At 40.5% G+C, this 20202-nt stretch overlaps 2 protein-coding genes across 3 annotated transcripts; both read right to left on the reverse strand.

The window, feature by feature from the left end:
* Positions 1 to 1347: 1347 nt before the first annotated feature.
* On the reverse strand, positions 1348 to 8610 carry LOC143124918 (polymeric immunoglobulin receptor-like). The gene is made up of 8 exons (XM_076286556.1): positions 8365 to 8610; positions 6928 to 7242; positions 6468 to 6779; positions 5552 to 5863; positions 2873 to 2914; positions 2582 to 2683; positions 2340 to 2386; positions 1348 to 1844 (listed from the first exon to the last, which is right to left on the reverse strand). Exons 1-8 carry the CDS (start codon positions 8399 to 8401, stop codon positions 1608 to 1610), a joined length of 1404 nt encoding a protein of 467 aa, XP_076142671.1. The 5' UTR covers positions 8402 to 8610; the 3' UTR covers positions 1348 to 1607.
* On the reverse strand, positions 8578 to 19179 carry LOC143124934 (XK-related protein 8-like). Of its 2 annotated transcripts, XR_012987188.1 has the most exons (4): positions 18672 to 19179; positions 17307 to 17497; positions 8820 to 10898; positions 8578 to 8631 (listed from the first exon to the last, which is right to left on the reverse strand). XR_012987188.1 is itself a non-coding variant. In XM_076286557.1 (3 exons), exons 1-3 carry the CDS (start codon positions 18998 to 19000, stop codon positions 10192 to 10194), a joined length of 1227 nt encoding a protein of 408 aa, XP_076142672.1. In that variant the 5' UTR covers positions 19001 to 19179; the 3' UTR covers positions 8791 to 10191. The 2 variants fall into 2 exon arrangements, 1 of the variants encoding a protein (XP_076142672.1); XM_076286557.1 differs by lacking the exon at positions 8578 to 8631 and having other exon boundaries at positions 8791 to 10898.
* Between the last annotated feature and the right edge of the window lie 1023 nt (positions 19180 to 20202).

A 20202-nucleotide genomic window follows, 5' to 3' on the forward strand; every position in this document is an offset into this window, starting at 1 on the left:
TTTCAGAAAGATTTATACTCATACCTCATCACATACAGTGCCATGAAAAAGTATGTGAACTCATGCGCAATTCACTAAAGAGGGGGGGGGGGGGGGGGTCATCTTTTGGACATGCCTTAATTAAGAAAATGAGGAAAGATCCAACCTTTTAAGCACACCAATTTGCTTTGTGAATGAATAATGTATTGTAAATAAATAAATGTTCTTCCTTAAAATACAGGGGGCATAAGTATACACTACTTTCCATAATTGAGCTCAATGCAAATCAAACCATCTATTAGGCTAACTGAAATAACACCATGCCAATCTCTAGGTATGGTGAAGGGTATGTACTGTAATGATGTGGGGCTATTGTTATTCCAAAGACCAAGGGAACTTTATTAGGATGAATAGTATCCTGGATGCATGAAATAACTGGCCTTTAAAAATACAAATCTGACTGCCTCTATGCAAATTTAACATAGGGGTGTGTATACTTAGGCCGTTCTTTCAACATGTCTTGGCAGGGACAGGTAACAAAGTCTCATATTACTTTCATGTATGATCACTAAACTTTCGATTACTAAACTTTCGATTATTTTTAATGTCGCCATCGGTTAACTCCATTAAACTGCACTTGTGGTTGAATCAGCTGTGGGCACACAGATTGCATTGTAGGGGTGGTGAGAAGCGCTGTGTACCTAATGAAGTGACAGCTTAGTAAATTCCACGCAATATACCAAGGCACAGCATTCGCTTTCACACATAGAACAGTTCTGCATTAGCGCTTTCTTTGTACATCCAGCCCACATTGACTGACTCCTTACGGCGGCAGAGCCATTTCAAGACACTTTGGGGGCCCTAGGCAAAAGAAACCCTGTGGGCCCTTTCAATTCAACACAATTCCGCACAATTCAACAAATTATGTTTATGATACAGTGGCACACGTTTACCTACTATTTCTCTGCTTTGTTTTGAATTCAATACCACTGAAGGGTATTTTGGCTACTGTCTTAGTTTTGAACACAAGATGTCTTATCTTAACTATACAGAATGGGGCTCAAAAGCCTATTTATTATTTACATTGTATATTTGGATGTCATTTGATGTCTTTTTTTTTTTTTTTCGCAGCCCATATGTGATAATCCGTTGGTGATTCTGAGAATCTTGGTTTCCAACTTCTAAACACAATCAAATGAAGGGGAGGTGTGAGTCTTTCTCAGAAAACCACATGACGTACATACTGTACATGCTGACGTTGCTAACACATTTAAATGGCACAGCCATACATTTCAACTTCACCTGCCCCCTACACACACACACACACACACACACACACACACACACACACACACACACACACACACACACAATCTTATTGGTTTATTTCAAAACAATATTGGCATTACAGCATTGCAGTAGATTATTAAAGCAGTGGTGTATTACAGTGGAGTTTAGGTTGGGTAAAGCATGGCTATGGGGCTAAGATTCACACACAGGCCTGTGGTATAGTTCAAGATTCTAAGCTTTAATTGTTAATATATATATTATTTAATGAATTAATTTGCATTAATATACATTGTTGATAGACATAATTGTTGTGTGTTGGGGTTCAGGCTCTGATAGGCTTAGTCCTGTTGCATGGTGTTGGGGTTCAGGCTCTGATAGGTTGAGCCCTGTTGTATGGTGTTGGGGTTCAGGCTCTGATAGGCTGGGTCCTGTTGCATGGTGTTGGGGTTCAGGCTCTGATAAACTGGGTCCTGTTGCATGGTGTTGGGGTTCAGACTCTGATAGACAGGGCTTGTCACAATGTTGGAAGGAGTTATATCATCCCTTGCTGTAGCATTCTCATAATCTGGAATGCTCTAAAACACAATCACACAGACCAGACAGTATACACCAACAGTATTCACTCAGCGTGCGATTGACATCTCGCATGACATCGCATTTGTTTCTGTTCATGTGTAAATGTCTTAGCAGATGCTTTTGTCCACAACAACATACATTATATTTTAATCAAGAACCAAACAAAATACACCCTAGAGGGAGCTCACCCCTTCTTCAGAACTCCCTGAGAACCTCCACACAGTGTTTAGACAGGCTGTGCCTAATTTGTTTGTAGTTGATAGTATAGGCTACTAATAAAGCAGGAGCAGAAGTGGGCAGTAGCCTACATCATAAGACCAGTCTAGGTTGTGTTCTCATAAACTTGAACTGTTGTCAGTTTATTAATTATTGTCATGGATGAAGTTGAGATTAGATATGTTTAATTTCATTATTGAGTGTATCTAATCAGATTTCAGTGATACAGACTCATTATTTCTACAGACTACATTATTTCTTTCTCCATGTCTGCTCCACTGTGAGTTGTCACGTCTGTTCATAAGGTGCACAGGTGCAGCAGGATCTGTTGAAGAGAATCACACACATTTTTCCTAGGGTTAGGTCTTTTCATTTTGATAAATCATTTTGAGTTCAAGAGTGCAGAACGCACATCCAAGTAGTTGAGTGAGTAAGGTTTAGGTACAGTAAGGACTGTTTGGTTTTGCATGTTTGCGCCTCTGTAAGATGTAAAAACAATGTAACAGAATTTCGAACCAACCTGGCGTGGTCCATCTGTTCCTGTAGAACTTGAAGACTACAGCTCCCACCACCACCAGGACCACCACCATAACCACGGCCACAGAGAGGATTATGGGAAATACTGAGAAAAGACAAGAGGCATTTGCACACGCAATACCAATGTCTGCATATATAATTCCATGATGCGGAAACAGAGTGTAGCATATATGGTATAAAATCAATTTACTGTGAGACCATAGGGCCTCCTTTTCAAGTGCAGGTGGAATCGTTGTCCCATATATGAATATTCTCATTCTATTTGCAGTGGTACCTTCCAGTTCATGATTTGGAACCAGGGTGGGCTTCACGGTGGCTGTTATCCCCATATCATGCCATAGTGAACATAAAGAAATTCAGAATATTGTATTAAAAAATAGCTGACAGTCTACTTGACTCTCAAAATCATTATAGGTATAATTAATAATTAATTGCATTTTTCTCGTCATTACTTTTTTCCCCTTCAACTGCATGCCTCATTGTAAATGCCAGTTATAATATTGAATATTTTTGTTATAGCTGCACAAATAATGTCGATCATATTTATTTAGAATTGACCAGTAGTACATGTACCTCCAAAACATGTAATGTTTTTATCTTTGTAAACGTAATACAGTAAAGCAGTTTATCTTACCCTAGTTTCCCTAAATTACAAGGGAAGTGATTAATAAAGACTTTTATTCTCTGATCACAAAGTAGCTGAGATCAAGAACATCCGTAACTAGATGTACCGCAGAGCGGTACAAAATATGACCGCCGCCCAGTCCAGCACATTTTTTCCACAAAAATAAGTCACGCTTGTCAAATTGTGTTCATTTCCTACTTTGTTCCTGCTTAGCTTCAGTAATTCAGCAAAGTCAGGGTATCTGCTGGTCTGGCTGCTGGCTAAAAACAAAAGGTGAAAGGCATATAGGATTCTAACTGTCTCATTGAATTGCATTATGCACACTCAATTCTCACTGCTAGACAACAAGTACCAAAACATGATTAGTTCATAGATTTCACATGTAAAATACATTTTATACAACCCCACCCCCATCTTACGTGTTCATAATTCTGAGAAATTGTTGAATTGCATGTGTGTGTGTGTGTGTGTGTGTATGTGTGCATGTGCTTGTGGGTGTGCCTGTGTGTGTGCATGTGCATGCATGCGTACATATGTCTACTGTGTGTGTATGTGTCATATGTATGATTACTGTGAATGTATGTGTGTGTGTGTGAATATCTGTTTATGCACATGTGTGCATATGAAATTGCTTAACATGACCCCTGGAGGCAAACATATGCAAAAAATTGGTCATCCTAGGCCCTACGGTTCTCAAGATATTCACAGAAAACTCTGTTGATGTACGGTCACTAAATGTACACATAAATTCATTTATTGTATGGCCCCCCATGAACAAAAGTCCACGAAACTTGGCATGCATTCAGAGGGTGTCATAATGATCCTACACTTTCAATTACGTGCAGTTTTGGCTATGTCAGCCAGAGATATTGTGATTACAACACCTAATTTTTTGCTTTTTAATTTTTAACTAGGTGGCGCTATACATGAATTGAGTGGTAATGGAATGGGTTGACATGTCCCCTTAAGACCAACATACAAAAAAGGTGGTCCTCCTAGGCCCTACGGTTCTCGAGATATTCACAGAAAACTGTGTCCGGCCACCTACAGGCCAGTTGGTGTACAGTAACATAAATTAATTTATTGTATGCCCCCCCATGAACGGAACTCCACAAAACTTGGTGTGCATTCAGAGGGTGTCATAATGATCCTACACTTCCAATTTCGTGCAGTTTTGAACATGTTAGGTCACAGATACCTGCAATTACAACACCTCATTTTTACTTTTTCGTTTTTAACTAGGTGGCGCTATACATGAAATGAGTAGTTATGGAATGGGTTGACATGGCCCCTTAAGATCAACATACAAAAAAAAGGTGGTCTTCCTAAACCCTACGGTTCTCGAGATATTCACAGAAAACTGTGTCCGCCCTACCCTCCTTTCAGGGGGTCCAGTCCAACGGGGGGGCTACAGATCAAAACAAAAAAACGATGGTTCCATGCTTTCCTTGTGGGGCTTATGGCAGAAGATTCAGGCTGAAGATTATTGTCTTCTTTTAATATGTATCTGCCCTGGTTTGGAGCTAGTGATGACACCAGGAAATCTTTCAAATTACAGCCAGCCTTTTCTACTCGGCAAAAATACTTGAATTTAGTTCCGCTGGTCTTTTGATATTTGCAGGTGATGATGACAGACTTTCCCTCATCTCCTACCACCACTGTGAAATGTAAAGGACATGACCAATATATTTATTTTTTTTTACATTTGAGAGACAGAGCACATGATAGCATATGTTGAGCATATTCCACTATATAGGATAAAATCCTGGTGTCTGGTGTCAGACGTTTGATGAATATCCTACTAGTTGATTGGAAATGGAGAGCATTTAAAGGTTTCAAAGGTGTTTTCAACAAATTTGGTTATATAATATAAAGGCATATCATACTATGTGCATCTTCAGTGGCAAGCGCTTTCTTAATGACGTCCCGTGTCGAGATAGGGAAAGCACTCACACGTCGGTGCATACGTAAATTTGCATTCACTTGGTCCACCATGCCTACCCTCCCTATTTCACAGATATAACCATGTTTCCCCATTCAAAAAAAAAACTTTACTTCATTGTTAGTCTGTCAAAAGCGGTTGTTCACTTTGTGTGAAGGATGCTATTTTCATCATCTTTTTTTATATCAACCCTGTTTTTTAGGAGAAAACACACCAGATTTGACAGTCGTTCCTACTTATCCTGTATTGGTATTAATGAAACGTGTTCAGGGTGACCAGACAACATTATGTCAAGCCTCGCTTTATCACTTAACTTGGATTTCTTAATTCTGCCTTTGTGAAATCCATAGGGAGCCTTTAAGAAACATGATGGGGTAAGAACTCACCTTTGTTGACCTCCAGTCTGACCACAGTCTTTCTTTCTCCTTCGACCTCCCCACACCAGTATATCCCAGAATCCTCTGCTCTTAAGTCAGTGATGGTCACATTGAAGGTTCTGGCAGAAGATTCAGGCTGATTCTTGTCTTCTTTTAAAATGTATCTGCCCTGGCTTGGAGCTAGTGATGACACCAGGAAATCTTTAAGATTACACCCAGCGTCTTTTGCTCTGCAAAAGTACTTGAATTTAGTTTCGCTGGTCTTAACCTTTTGATATTTGCAGGTGATGATGACAGACTTTCCCTCATCACTTACCACCACTGTGAAATGTAAAGGACATTACCAATAATTACAACAATAATTAAAGCTTCTATATTATTTAATTTTTTTTAATATTTGAGAGACAGAGCACATGATAGCATATGTTGAGCATATGTTGTTCCACTATATACAGTAGGGTACAATCCTGGTGTCAGAGTAAAAGCCTTTGGTTTTCCATCTTCCACCTGTGGAAAATCCAGAGGCCCTGGACTTAAGGGCCATTCACACCAGGAACAATCACTATAAAGATAACTATAACTATATTGATAAAGGCGTCCACTCTGGCCACCAATAAGGAAAGTCTCTCCTTGCGTTGATGAATGTGACGGCTAACATTTGATGGATTCTGATTGGCTGTCAAAGACTCTGAAAGTGATCCTCTGAAAGTGATCCCCAACAATATTCCACTCCATGTTGTTATCGTTATAGTTCATGTGTGGACGTTAGCTAGAACGATACTTTATTGCCATTATCGCTGGTTATTGTTCTTGGTGTGAATAGCCCTTAGGAGAAAGACTTGGACATCTGTGGATTTGCAGTATTTGTTTGTACTGTATCTATTTTTGTGTGTGTTTGTTTGTTGTTTGTTTGTTTGTCACTTACCTTCTCTGACAAGTAATTCCTGCTCAGTGGTTACAACATTTACTCCAGTAATGACTGCACAAGAGTACTTCCCAGAATACTCAGCTGCCAGTCCTCTGACGGTCACACTGAACACCCTGGCAGCGGTGTCGTCATACAGAGTCTCATTTCCATTTTTAGCCTGAGTCTGCCCTTGTTCAGATTTAATCAGACAGTTTGTTCCCCAGTAATCACATGTCCCCTTACAGAGGCACTTGCTGTTATTCTGATAGCCCTCTGCATATGGACATCTGAATGTTGCTGAATCTCCAACATCTCCAATGACTGGATTCACTTTTAACAAGATAGATAGATAAATAGACAGATAGACAGTTAGATAGATAGAAAGGAAATGCAGAAAGAACACTTAAAAAGTAAGTAAAAAGTAAACTTTAGTATAGTAGTACATAGTTTTACAGGTTTTCCCTCCAAAAGAGCCTACCCTGTATGTGGACTTCCATGAGCAGGTCTGGTGTGTCTGATGGTGATGCTCCTCCAGCTGCACACCAGTACACTCCTGTGTCCTCCCCAGTCAGGTTAGTCATGGCCACCATGAAGTATCTGTCCTGTTTATGGTCAGTCAGGTTCAGTCTCTGAGATGTTGGCTGTCTGCTCTCTTCATCGGATACAATGATGTCACATCCTGTACCCTTGCAGAAGTACTTGTGTCTGTCTACATACTGTGCATCATATGGACATTTGATGGTAACTACTCCAGCAGGAGGTCCAGTTTCCTTTTTGATATCCTTACAATAACCTATAAAACCCCAAAACACAAATTCCATTCATTGTCTTGATATGATTCATCACAGTAAAAAGGTCACGCATGTATGGCTGGATTCGGATCTACTCTCTGCTTGTATGGACTATTTTGATTCCATATACATGTGTTCAGTCAAGAACACATGTCGAGTCGTAGAGAGTCTGGGCCAATGATGGCACTTAGCAGAAAGCTGGAAAGGGAAACCCCCGCTATGGCAAGTCTTGATGGACTTCATTGAGCAGGTCTGGTGGATCTGATGGTGATGCCCTTCCAGCTGCACACCAGTACACTCCTAAGGCAACTTAATGGAACATGCCAACTCTTTTGGGAAATCTGACACCATTAAGCTTTGTGTAATTCACTGGAAGTGCATTACACCAGTTAACCTATAGCTAAATGGGAGCTATGGGCGAAATGTTGTAACTCATAGAAGAGAAGGGTATGTATCCTCTTATCTAACTGTGGGGTAGATGGCAAATGAGTTTCCCCAAAAAACTCCCGTGGATGAAACAAGCAAGCAGAGGCATTAGTGTGTTCAACGATGAAGAAATGACTGGTTTCTCCAGTCTAGAACTTCTCCTGTTGAACTAAAATAACTAAAATGGTTACTAACTAAAATTGTTACTGTTACTAAAATAACGACTAGAATCAACTTTCAATGCATCAACTCACTCGTTTATTTCCGGAACATTACAAAAATAGTGCACACCTACAGTGGCCTTTCAGTGTCAAAATGTGCAACTTAAAACAGGCATCCTGGATAATAGAACTAGAACTGTATGTATGTGTACTGTATTACGTGAACACAACACAAACTCTTCTCAACTCATATCCAACTCAGTCAAGTCAAGCTTGGACTACACAACATACTCATAGGCTGTATAAACTATATGCTTTGTTAAACAACATATGGTTATAGTATTTAGCACACTTTTTATTGAAAGTGAAATAAAATATAACCTCATTGAGGTGACGTGACTGTTATTAATTGTTTTACTTTGCTACCCTGCGTGTTTACTCAAAGTCACTGTCTAAATGGAACCTATGTAGGTTGGCCTATAGTGTCAAAGGTTGAAACAAGTCTTGACCCATAATTCTTAAAATGAGGTGACTTACATGAGATCAGGTAGATAAGAAGGAAGATGAGGTTCATTGTGGATTTAGGTCAAGAAGATCCAAACGTGTGATCAGCTGTGTGTTTACAAGGCAGCTGTGTGTTCACAAGGACTCCTGCAAACTGTGCAGTGTGCTTTGTCATAAGAGGCACTGGCTATTAACATGAAACTGGACATCTCTTTTTTATGCTCTATTTCTGTTTGAGCACTTCCTGTGTATTTCAGAGTTGTCAAGTCCTCCCACTTCTCATCTCTGCCTCTGTCACCTCTTGCACAAAAACGAGAGAGAGAGGAGAGAGATAGAAAAAGAGGAAGAGAGAACGAGAGAGAGAAGAAAATAGAGTGAGCATATACAGTATGTGTCAGAGAGGGAGCGAGAGATTCAGATTAAAAAAGGGAGTGTGAGAGAGAGCAAGCGATCAAAAGAGTGTGTTAGAGAAAAAAAAACAACTTCACCTTTTAACCTGCCTCTGCCGTGTTGCCTCACAGAACTTATACTCTAGAAGAAATAAAACAAATCTTTATGAGAAGATATCAAGCTATCACAATGTACTTGTTATGTTGCTTAAGTTCTTTCCCTGGGACTTGGCTTACCTGATGACTGTGAGTTAATTAAGCAATAAGCCCTGAGAGGCCGTGGGGTACACTGATTCTACAACAGCTAAGGGGCGTTGTTAGGCATGACACGCTAGCGTAGTGCCTAAAACCCCACTTACAGTAGCTGTTATAGAATCAGTGTAACCAAGGGACTCGAGTGGCTTATTGCTTTTCTAAAACTGTTAAATACTGTACCTGGCAAAATTTAATAAAGTAAAAGCACAGCAACTAGAAATGTAACGCTTTATTAATAGATAATCATTCTTCCGCCAAGAAATATATTTCCTCTATCTGAATGGTTGCCAAGCAACGTCGAGACGTAGCTACTTAAACTTCTGTATCAAGTTATGGTATCACAGTAATATAAAACGAAATGTGCTCAAGGTGTATGTTTATGCTGCATTTTACAACAGCATCGAACGCGATTCAGCCAATCACAATCAAGGACCGGAACTATCAGTTTTAGAAGAAAGAAGACTGTATTGGATGATGATGATACAAAAATATCCTGCAATGACTCCTCCCAAACTCTGTAGATATCTGTGTTTATGTGGTCCACTAAATTGCTTAACTTAACACTTAATACACGTATGCGCACCAGAGGGATTTTGGTCACCGAAACAAAAGCAAACATGAAATAACACACTGCTTGCATAATTAGGCACACACACACACAGAAAGAGAAAGTTATGTTGTAACATGACTAAACGTAAAAAAACTTTTTATCTGGTGTGACAGCAATTGCCAAATTGGCAGTACTTCAGCCAATGGCTGTCCACAATATCAATAGTGGTTTGTGTAAATGTATAACTTGTTAGCGCATAGCTGTATTGCCATAGCAACTCCCATCCACTTGTATAGCATTTTAAGCTAGCGTTAGCTGACTTTGACTTTGACTTTGACTTTGACTAGCTAGCGTTAGCCAGCTAGCTAGCTCGGTTCACATGACTAATTAAATTATTCATATTATGTCCTAAAGAATGATTCATTGGTATCATACATGATTATAGACAATAATACTGTGAACACAATTATGTTTATCTGTTCTTATTGCTTATTAAGAGAGAAAGTTTATTTAGTGACGTAAGGTGACACTCCCACTTGCAGACCGGAACTGTCCAGTTTTGCTCCCATAGTAACGAATTACGTTGCTCTATCTTGCTAGTAATCAAGGATCTTTGTCCGTACATCATTCTGTACAACATTCCGTACATCTATACATCATTCCGTGCTATGAGTAAAAATGCTCAGCCAACATCTGCATCCTCCTCTGGGAAGCAGTCAGAGGTGGGAGTGGGGGCGGCAGAACCGAGACTGAAAAGTCCACGTCGTCCACTTTCGACACTTCTTCCTCAAAGCGCGGCATCCGATCCACAGTGACTGACTCCATAGGGCGGAACAGTTTGTCATATGCTACTTTGGCTAGGACTCCCATGGTGTAGGACACAGCCTCTAAAATGACCACTCCCCATGCTGTCATGCCAAATAGGGACGGATCCCTGTGACTCTGCCACCACCACAGTGTCAGCAGGAGTGTGATGTCCGCCGCTATGACGGCGTGATAGATGATGCTTCTTCCTCGGGAGCCGCCCTTGGTTACATTGAACCAGCTGAAGTACCAAACGAGCGCTACGGTGGCCCGGTAGAGCCATTCCCCGGTGGGGCTGTCCATGAAGTGCGTTTTCTGCCGCCAGACCCAGAGGAAGAGCGCCAGCCACAGAAAGAGGAAGTGGATGGCAATTGCCCCAGGGGGCAGGACCGAGGCAGCGAGGGCCACAGCCACCACACGTGGGGCGATAAGTAGGAAGTTCCACAGGAAGTAGAGCAGAGACAAAGTCCACGTTATTTGGGTCTTGCACTCGTGCAGGGAGCACATGGAACGGTGGTACAGGACCACACTGAGGGCGATCGCACTGAGCGAAACCACAGTTTTGAATCCTGCAGGGATGAAAGCAAGACACATGGTAAAGGTTGGTGCAGCAAACTGAAAAGGCTGCACACATGGTCATAAATCACACGTAAAAGGCTGCACACATGGTTGTAAATCACACGTAAAAGGCTGCACACATGGTTGTAAATCACACTTAAAAGGCTGCACACATGGTGGTAAATCACACTTAAAAGTGTACAATTGCATTTCAATCCCTAATTGACCATGTCGGGTTCTGCCAAAATGTTAATTCGCCCACGCACCGACATAACCATACTATTGATCTAGTCTTATCATACGGCATAAACATAGAGCAGTTAACAATCTTGCCACAACACCCGACCTTAACTGACCACCATCTAATTACTTTTACAATGACATTACAACATGCAGTACCCAATTTAGCTGAATACTACAGCCGCGGCTTATCTGAAAAAACTAATGCAGACTTTCTAGAAAAAATTTCGCTTACGCTTGCCCCATTCCGGACTCATGTAGTAGGCCTATCAGAAGGCCCATTCCTTAATCCAGCCGAGGTCGACTTGTTAACTGATAATGTGATGAACTCATTACGCTCAACCCTTGATTCAGTAGCACCACTCAAAAAGAGAATGAGAAAACAAGTAAGGCGTGCTCCATGGTATACCACACAGACAAAAACACTCAAACGAACAGCGCGTAAACTTGAACAAAAATGGCGTACCACTAAATTGGAAGTTTTTCGCCAAGCATGGAAAGATAGCCTTATCACCTACAAAAAAGCACTCAACGAAGCCAAGTCAACTTACTACTCCTCGCTGATCGAGGAAAACAAAAACAATACAAAATTTCTCTTTACCACAATCTCCCGCCTGACGAAGAACCACACCGAAGTAACCGAATCTATCCCTATTTGCCTAAACAGTAATGACTTCATGAACTTTTTCAATGACAAAATTGAAACAATTAGAGATAAGATTAATATCCAGTCAGTCTCACCAAATATTTATACTCCATTGCTGAACGGTAGCGAAAACATAATTGAATCACAGATGAGACGAACAACGTTGAATTCATTTACACCTATTGACATATTAGACCTCACTTCCACAATCTCTTCATCAAAATCTACAACTAGTCTACTAGATCCTATTCCTACTCATCTTCTGAAGACTGCTCTTCCTTTGTTGGATAATGCTTTGCTCCAGATTATAAATAACTCACTGCTATCAGGCCATGTACCACAGTCGTTTAAGTTATCTGTCATTAAGCCATCCCTCAAAAAGCCTACCCTTGACCCTAACAACCTGGCCAACTATAGGCCTATATCTAATCTCCCTTTTTTGTCAAAAATACTAGAAAAAATAGTGTCGAAACAAATTGGTACCTTCTTGCATATGAATAAAATCCAAGAATTATATCAGTCTGGTTTCAGAGCTCACCACAGTACTGAATCAGCCTTAGTTAAAGTTTTTAATGACCTCCTCATCGCTGCCGATAATGGACATATATCAATATTGGTCCTCCTGGACCTCAGTGCTGCCTTTGACACCATAGACCACAACATACTACTCCACAGGCTTGAACATTCGATAGGCATTAAAGACTCAGCACTCGCTTGGTTTAGATCATACCTTTCCAACCGCAGACAATTTGTACAGGTTCACAATGAACCATCTACCCAGACTATGGTAAAATATGGGGTGCCTCAAGGCTCAGTACTAGGGCCCCTGTTATTTTCTCTCTATATGCTTCCTCTAGGCTCAGAAATTAGGAAACACGGCATTAAATTTCATTCTTATGCAGACGATACACAACTATACCTTTCCATAAAACCTGACGAATTGACTCCGTTAGCCAAACTTGACACATGTATACGAGACATAAAGACATGGATGACAAACAATTTCCTGCTTTTGAACTCAGATAAAACAGAAGTCATGGTTTTAGGTCCTAAAAAGATGAGGGATATCCTATCCTCATCACAGGCTACATTTACTGATCTCCGACTATCCTCATCCACATGTGTTAAAAATCTAGGAGTTACAATTGACCAAGACCTATCACTAAGTAATCACATAAAACAGATTACCAAAGTTTCATTCTATCATTTAAGGAACATTTCAAAGATAAGGAAGTCTTTATCCCTACCAGACGCTGAGAAATTAATCCATGCTTTTGTCACCTCAAGGATTGATTATTGCAATGCTCTATACGCTGGCTGCAATAACACCTGTCTAAAGAGCTTACAGCTTATACAAAATGCAGCTGCTCGCACACTCACTAGAACTAAAAAATATGAACATATTTCCCCTATCCTGGCATCTCTACACTGGCTGCCTGTTAGAAGTCGCATTGACTTCAAAATATTACTTCTAACATACAAAGCCATTAATGGCCAGGCACCAGAATATATTAAAGATCTCCTAGTTCCATATAACCCACCCAGACCGCTACGATCACAGAATACTGGCCTTCTTGTAATTCCAAGAATCTCAAAAACTACAGTAGGAGGCAGAGCTTTCAGCTATCGCGCACCCCTCCTCTGGAATAATCTTCCTACCTCAATTCGACTAGCAGACACCCTCCCTATTTTTAAGTCTAGACTTAAAACATACCTCTTTACTGCCTCCCATAGTTAGGTATGGTGCGTGGAAATTCACCCACCTCAGGGTTTTTTGGAATGGACCACCCTGCTGAGTCCTCGTGTGACTGGCACCCCAGTCGCACGTGCGATGGTGGTCACTGACCATACCTGCGCTGGTGTCGACTACCCCTCACCATGCCTTAGTTATGCTGCTATAGCATAGTGCTGTCATGGACTTTTCATGTGTCACGCCGTACAACCCCCCCCCTCTCCTCTCCCCCCTTCTCTCTCTCTCTCTCTCAACTCTCCCTCTCTTGCCTATTCCCACCATGGTATACTGTAACAATATATAGTACTACTGATTACTTATTGACATTAACCATTCTGATTTTCAGTAATACTAACCCACTCTACATCTCTCTTTCTTCCCCCTTACTGTACCTCACTTGTGAGGTATATCATCACCAGCCATCAACCATCCGTGTGTTGGCCCTCCTCTCACCCATCTCACCTGAAGTCCCATCCTCGACTGCCCTATTACTGCCCCCTATCTGGACTCCTGGCCCGTACAGCCTAGCGACCCACCACCAGCCTATGACAACTCTGCCTGGATTACTGGCCCATCCACCAACCCACCACATGCCCCTCGGAAACTCCCTTCCCCTGGACAATCCCAATGCTGGACTATTGAACTTTCTGTCACTAAATCAGGAATAACGAATTACCATAACGGATACGTAATCATCCCACCTCTTGTAACTTTCAGCTCAAGTGCTTAACACCATGTCTTATTCTCTACACCCGACTATCATATGCATTTGTCATGTATACAGACCTTACTGTCATGTACTGACCCTAGGCAGATGGGTCAGGCCCTTGAGTCGTGGATCTGCTCGAGGTTTCTTCCTATATATATCTCCAATTCTAGGGAGTTTTTCCTCGCCCCTGTTACCCATGGGCCTCTCTCTTGCTTTCCTTTTCTTCCTTTCTTTCCTTCTTTCTCTGATTGCCTACATTCTGTAAAGCGCCATGATACATGTGTTATGTTTTGGCGCTCTATAAGCACAATAAATTGAAATTAAATTGAAAAGGCTGCACACATGGTGGTAAATCACACGTAAAAGGATGCACACATGGTGGTAAATCACACTGCCACTCAGAACCGTTTTTACTTGTATTTTTTTTAACATGTTAGGTCCATATGTGTTTGTGCCATGTGCAAATGTGAAAATAAACAGCTACCTCCTCTGTCAGCTCTAGCCACTGAAAAGAAATAAGCAGAGAAATTAGGCCAATTGCAAAAGCTCTTCAGATTGACCTGAAATTGATGAGCTCATTACTATTCATGAGTTGAAACACTTAAAAGGCTGCACGCATGGTGGTAAATCACACTTAACTCATTGAATGCCAAGCTGTTTTCGGGAGCTTTGTCCTAGAGTGCCAGCAATCTAGACCATTATTGATGATTTTTGTACAGCCACGTTTTTCCCCCCCCTGCCCATCTACATTAGTTCTAATGTATGAAAGCCGCTGGGAATTTCTGTCTCATCGACTTTTTAATGGTTAGCTGCAATTCATTATCTGACCACAGTTTTACATGAGGCAATAGAGAGGGCGCTGTGGAGCTCCTGTACCAGGAGGAGTGCTGTCTGGAGTGCTGTCTGAGGCAGTGGCATACTTTCAGAGATATGATACATTTCAATTTAATGTGAAGTGACATGACATGAACGCCTATTTTTTGGCATGCAGCCCTGCCTCATTTTTGGCCCTTTACATGGAAGAACTTGGGCATCCATAGCTTAGATAAATATATTTAGTCAGCAGACTGTGTGCTTATGTGTGTGTGTGTGTGTGTGTGTGTGTGTGTGTGTGTGTGTGTGTGTGTGCTTATATATGTGATTGAGATTATTGGCAGCTTGCCAAGACCTGATACATCTGACGAGACACACAGAGGGCATGAACTCTTGGAGCAGGAAGAGGAAGCGGAGATAAGAATTTCCTGTTTGTGTAATGGAATGTCTTGAAATAGCAGATGCCATCAAAAATGTATTTTTTAACTCACAGTGAGTGTGAAACAGAAAGAGAGGACTCCACACTCACTGCTTGACAGGGTGTAGTGTTGAATGCAGAAAGTACTGACATTTTCAAAAGTTCTTTTTATCTCAGAAAACCTAAGTTCTAACTGAATTGCAATGCTCGTTACACTGATAACTATATGCTGTCCATACAATATTAGAGAAATCCTGTGGCACTGAGAGCTGATGAATTCAGATGTGGTGAATGGCTTCTGAGGTCTCTGCATAGAGGTACCACACGGGCAACAGTGGGGTTTGTACAGTCCAATTGTACGTACTTACTTACTTACTAAATACATATTGCACATATCGTTTGCACAGTCCAATTGTACGTACTTACTTATTTACTGAATACATATTTTACATACTGTTTGTTCAGTCCAATTGTACGTACTTACTTATTTACTGAATACATATTGTACATATAATTTGCACAGTCCAATTGTACGTACTTACTTATTTACTGAATACATATTGCACATATCATTTGCACAGTCCAATTGTACGTACTTACTTACTTACTGAATACATATTGTACATACTGTTTGTACAGTCAAATTGTACGTACTTACTTATTTACTGAATACATATTGTACTGTTTGCACAGTCCAATTGTACGTACTTACTTATTTACTGAATACATATTGTACATATTGTTTGCACAGTCCAATTGTACGTACTTACTTACTTACTTACTGAATACATATTGTACATATCGTTTGCACAGTCCAATTGTACGTACTTACTTATTTACTGAATACATATTGTACATATCGTTTGCACAGTCCAATTGTACGTACTTACTTATTTACTGAATACATATTGTACATATTGTTTGCACAGTCCAATTGTACGTACTTACTTACTTACTGAATACATATTGTACATATCGTTTGCACAGTCCAATTGTACGTACTTACTTATTTACTGAATACATATTGTACATATCGTTTGCACAGTCCAATTGTACGTACTTACTTATTTACTGAATACATATTGTACATACTGTTTGCACAGTCCAATTGTACGTACTTACTTACTTACTGAATACATATTGTACATATCGTTTGCACAGTCCAATTGTACGTACTTACTTATTTACTGAATACATATTGTACATATTGTTTGCACAGTCCAATTGTACGTACTTACTTACTTACTGAATACATATTGTACATATCGTTTGCACAGTCCAATTGTACGTACTTACTTACTTACTGAATACATATTGTACATATCGTTTGCACAGTCCAATTGTACGTACTTACTTACTTACTGAATACATATTGTACATACTGTTTGCACAGTCCAATTGTACGTACTTACTTACTTACTGAATACATATTGTACATATCGTTTGCACAGTCCAATTGTACGTACTTACTTACTTACTGAATACATATTGTACATACTGTTTGTACAGTCAAATTGTACGTACTTACTTATTTACTGAATACATATTGCACATATCGTTTGCACAGTCCAATTGTACGTACTTACTTATTTACTGAATACATATTGTACATACTGTTTGCACAGTCCAATTGTACGTACTTACTTACTTACTGAATACATATTGTACATATCGTTTGCACAGTCCAATTGTACGTACTTACTTACTTACTGAATACATATTGTACATATCGTTTGCACAGTCCAATTGTACGTACTTACTTACTTACTGAATACATATTGTACATATCGTTTGCACAGTCCAATTGTACGTACTTACTTACTGAATACATATTGTACATGAGTGTATAACGGTGCGGTACCTGTGACCCACTCCACATCCTGTCTGTGTGCGATGACAGCGGTCATGAACGTGAGCTGGGGTGCGCTCTCTGCAAACGCCTCGATGAGGTAGAGCAGGTTGAGGTCGTGGGTCAGGTAGACGGCGATGCCTTCCGTTAGGGGCGAGCTTGAGGTCAGGTTGCGCCAGGAGATCTCCATCATGCAGACAAGCCTGTGTGCAGTCAGACACAGAGGGTCCTAATTCAAATGCTAGGCAAAGTCTAAAGTCTGACCAAAGGTTGCTTAATATCTACGCAAAATCTATTTGCAAATGTAATAAGATGAGAAAGATCTGAATGAAAAACATAAGTGGGTTCTTTAGTTCATGCATGAGGACTCATCAACTGACTTTGCATGTTGCCCAGCATTTAAATTAAGTCCCAGAGAGAGCAAAGCAAGTGGGAATTATGCTATATGGGGTAGTGGATCACCAAAGTGTTGTGACCTCAGTAATTAAAAAGGCTTGGAAAGTTATGGGGACTGGCATGGGGGGTAACAAGTTACATAAGGATGAAGTCCACCTAATTATAAATGAGATAAAATATCAGTAAATACCCTTTTTGAATTTAAGGTGAAGTTATGAGGCTGTCTATGTGACATAATTAAATTATATTTAGTAACACTTTACTTTATGTTTCTATATAAGAGTTACATGACACTGTCATAACCCTAACACTAACCCTAACTTGTCATGACAAAAAACGAATGACAACTGACAGAAGCGAGTGACAGAAGCGTTGTCCTAAACATTTATGACTTGTTTATAATGTTTATGACACATTCATGACAGTGTCATGTCACTCTTATGTAAATACCTTCAAGTAAAGTGTAACCTGATATTTATTATATTATATTATGTGTGTATATTTAGTTTTAGAATTCTCAAGATCTGTTCTCCAAAAGATCCACAGTGTCACTTCAAATAATACATGGAAGCAAACAAACTAAGATTACGGTAACTCCCAATGTTGTACAAATTTGAAACCAACATGGATGTGTGTTGCTTCTGTGTGTTTGGTCAGATTGATTCAGGTGACCACTTGTAAATAGAAAGTAACAAAATGTCCTGCAGGAGGTTACTCCTGCTCCCCATTGCACTGATAAGTTAACCCTTAAAGGTATACCATCACACCGGTGTGACTGGAATGTTGGAAAATGAACGTTCTATAGAATATCTGGGTTCATTGAATTCAACATAGAATTTTAGAACCTTGAATTGTTGCGGAACGGAATCTTATGTTAGAATGTTCAAAAACCCACACCTTTAAGGGTTAAGGGGAACAACATCCTCTGTATTCAGAGACACAGTGCCTATCTGATTAACACAAGCATAAACAATCACCAACCTGAGGAAGACTCCCATCTGACACACGTGGAGTGCCCCAAGAAAGCATCTGTTCTTGAAGTACTTTTCTAGATATGCGTATCTGTCCAGGCAGTTCCTCTCCTCTTCTGAACGATAGTTATACCAAAGCCAGCTGAACGCCTGCACCAGCACAGATGACCCCACTAACAGGAAGACCAGCGCTCCCATACTGATGTACGCCTGCTCCTGGTAAAAACTCACCACTGCCAAGACGTCAGACACCACGTCTGAGAGAAAGAAAACAAGAGCGAGTATGTTCAAAATGCAGTCTGAGGAGCAACAGCTGGTACATGGGAAGGAGGCGGCCATTTTCTTCAGGAGTGGAGCTGTGATATGTCCTCTCACGGAATGACACAATCAAGGGTTGCAAGCATTCTTCCCGAGGAGAGGGGGACAAAGCAACAAAAAGTAGCACACTGTGTACAGACTGACTTCCTCAATAGAAAATAGCCCAAGGGTGACCTGTAATAGTCTCCAGGGTGTGCACAACTGAAGGGGTGACCGTGATTGAAAAAGAAAGTAAACGGCAAAAGTCCTCAAACTCAAAACACCATTAAAGAGAGTATGACTCCGCCTTCAGCTATGATATAACATGCTGTTATATCAGTCTGATATAACTCCTGCCCAGGGACCACAGATGCAAATTAGCTAACTAGCTAACTCTGGTATAGAACTAGTTTTGTCCCTGTCAACTAAACTAATAAACTAAACTAAACTGTCATAGCCTCTGCCTCAGCCATGTCCATGATTGTGGTCACACACATATAAACACACACACACACACACACACACACACACACTTACACACACACACACACACACACACACACACACACACACACACACACACACACACACAACCCTTCATCAACATAAAGTATGACATGGTTGAGCCCAAAATGAGCCAAACCCATAAATGCAACTACCCTGGAAATCCAGAGTTCTCGCGAGAGCACAATGGAATTGTCTCTGCGAGACGTTACTTTTACCCCAACTTTCCGGGAAACCAGCTAAACTGATGAAGACAGCGCTGCAACGTTGGAGGACAGTACACATTGGTCGTAGTGTTATCCGATTGCGTCGAAGTCCGAAATAATTCAGAGTAAATATGGTCTAGTGTTATCCAATTGCGTGCAGTGAGAATTTTAAATGCATGCTTGTTGCCGCCCCTCGAGTTGGGCCATTACATTGTTCTTTGCCAGACCCTTAATCTTTCTAGATTATCAGGGTCTGGATTTTCCAGGCTAAAATGCAACAACATAAGCAGTCACATGATGGTACATTGTGCTATAGATAAAAATAAAAAAGGAATGAAATATGAAGACATCAATTAAGTTCAAAGTCATGTTTGGGTGTGAACAGTTATGGGCTCAGCAGCTGTATGCAGTGCAAATAATCCAATAATCATATCATCATAATAATCAAAACTATTACAGTGAGATGAACGGGTTTCCACCACTGTGCTCCTGTGAATATTACATAATATAAATCAGTGGGACGTGCATAGCCCA

The sequence above is a fragment of the Alosa pseudoharengus genome, unplaced genomic scaffold, assembly GCF_046254945.1.
Source record: "Alosa pseudoharengus isolate Yale_2024_CS ecotype anadromous, Long Island Sound unplaced genomic scaffold, YU_APseudo_1.1 YU_APseudo_1.1_scf_1, whole genome shotgun sequence".
Classification (NCBI taxonomy): Eukaryota; Metazoa; Chordata; class Actinopteri; order Clupeiformes; family Clupeidae; genus Alosa; species Alosa pseudoharengus.

What these genes read in the sequence shown, in the direction of transcription:
- LOC143124918 (XM_076286556.1), bottom strand. Translation starts at nt 8,401, where the DNA reads ATGAACCTCATCTTCCTTCTTATCTACCTGATCTCAT. An exon ending in CAGACTGGAGGTCAACAAAG is followed by an intron (nt 2,915 to 5,551) that starts GTGAGTTCTTAC and finishes TGGGGATAACAG; the next exon opens with CCACCGTGAAGCCCACCCTG. An exon ending in GAACAGATGGACCACGCCAG is followed by an intron (nt 2,387 to 2,581) that starts GTTGGTTCGAAA and finishes TCTCTTCAACAG; the next exon opens with ATCCTGCTGCACCTGTGCAC.
- LOC143124934 (XM_076286557.1), bottom strand. Translation starts at nt 19,000, where the DNA reads ATGGCCGCCTCCTTCCCATGTACCAGCTGTTGCTCCTCAGACTGCATT. An exon ending in CAGATGGGAGTCTTCCTCAG is followed by an intron (nt 17,498 to 18,671) that starts GTTGGTGATTGT and finishes GACTGCACACAG; the next exon opens with GCTTGTCTGCATGATGGAGA. An exon ending in GGATGTGGAGTGGGTCACAG is followed by an intron (nt 10,899 to 17,306) that starts GTACCGCACCGT and finishes TCATCCCTGCAG; the next exon opens with GATTCAAAACTGTGGTTTCG.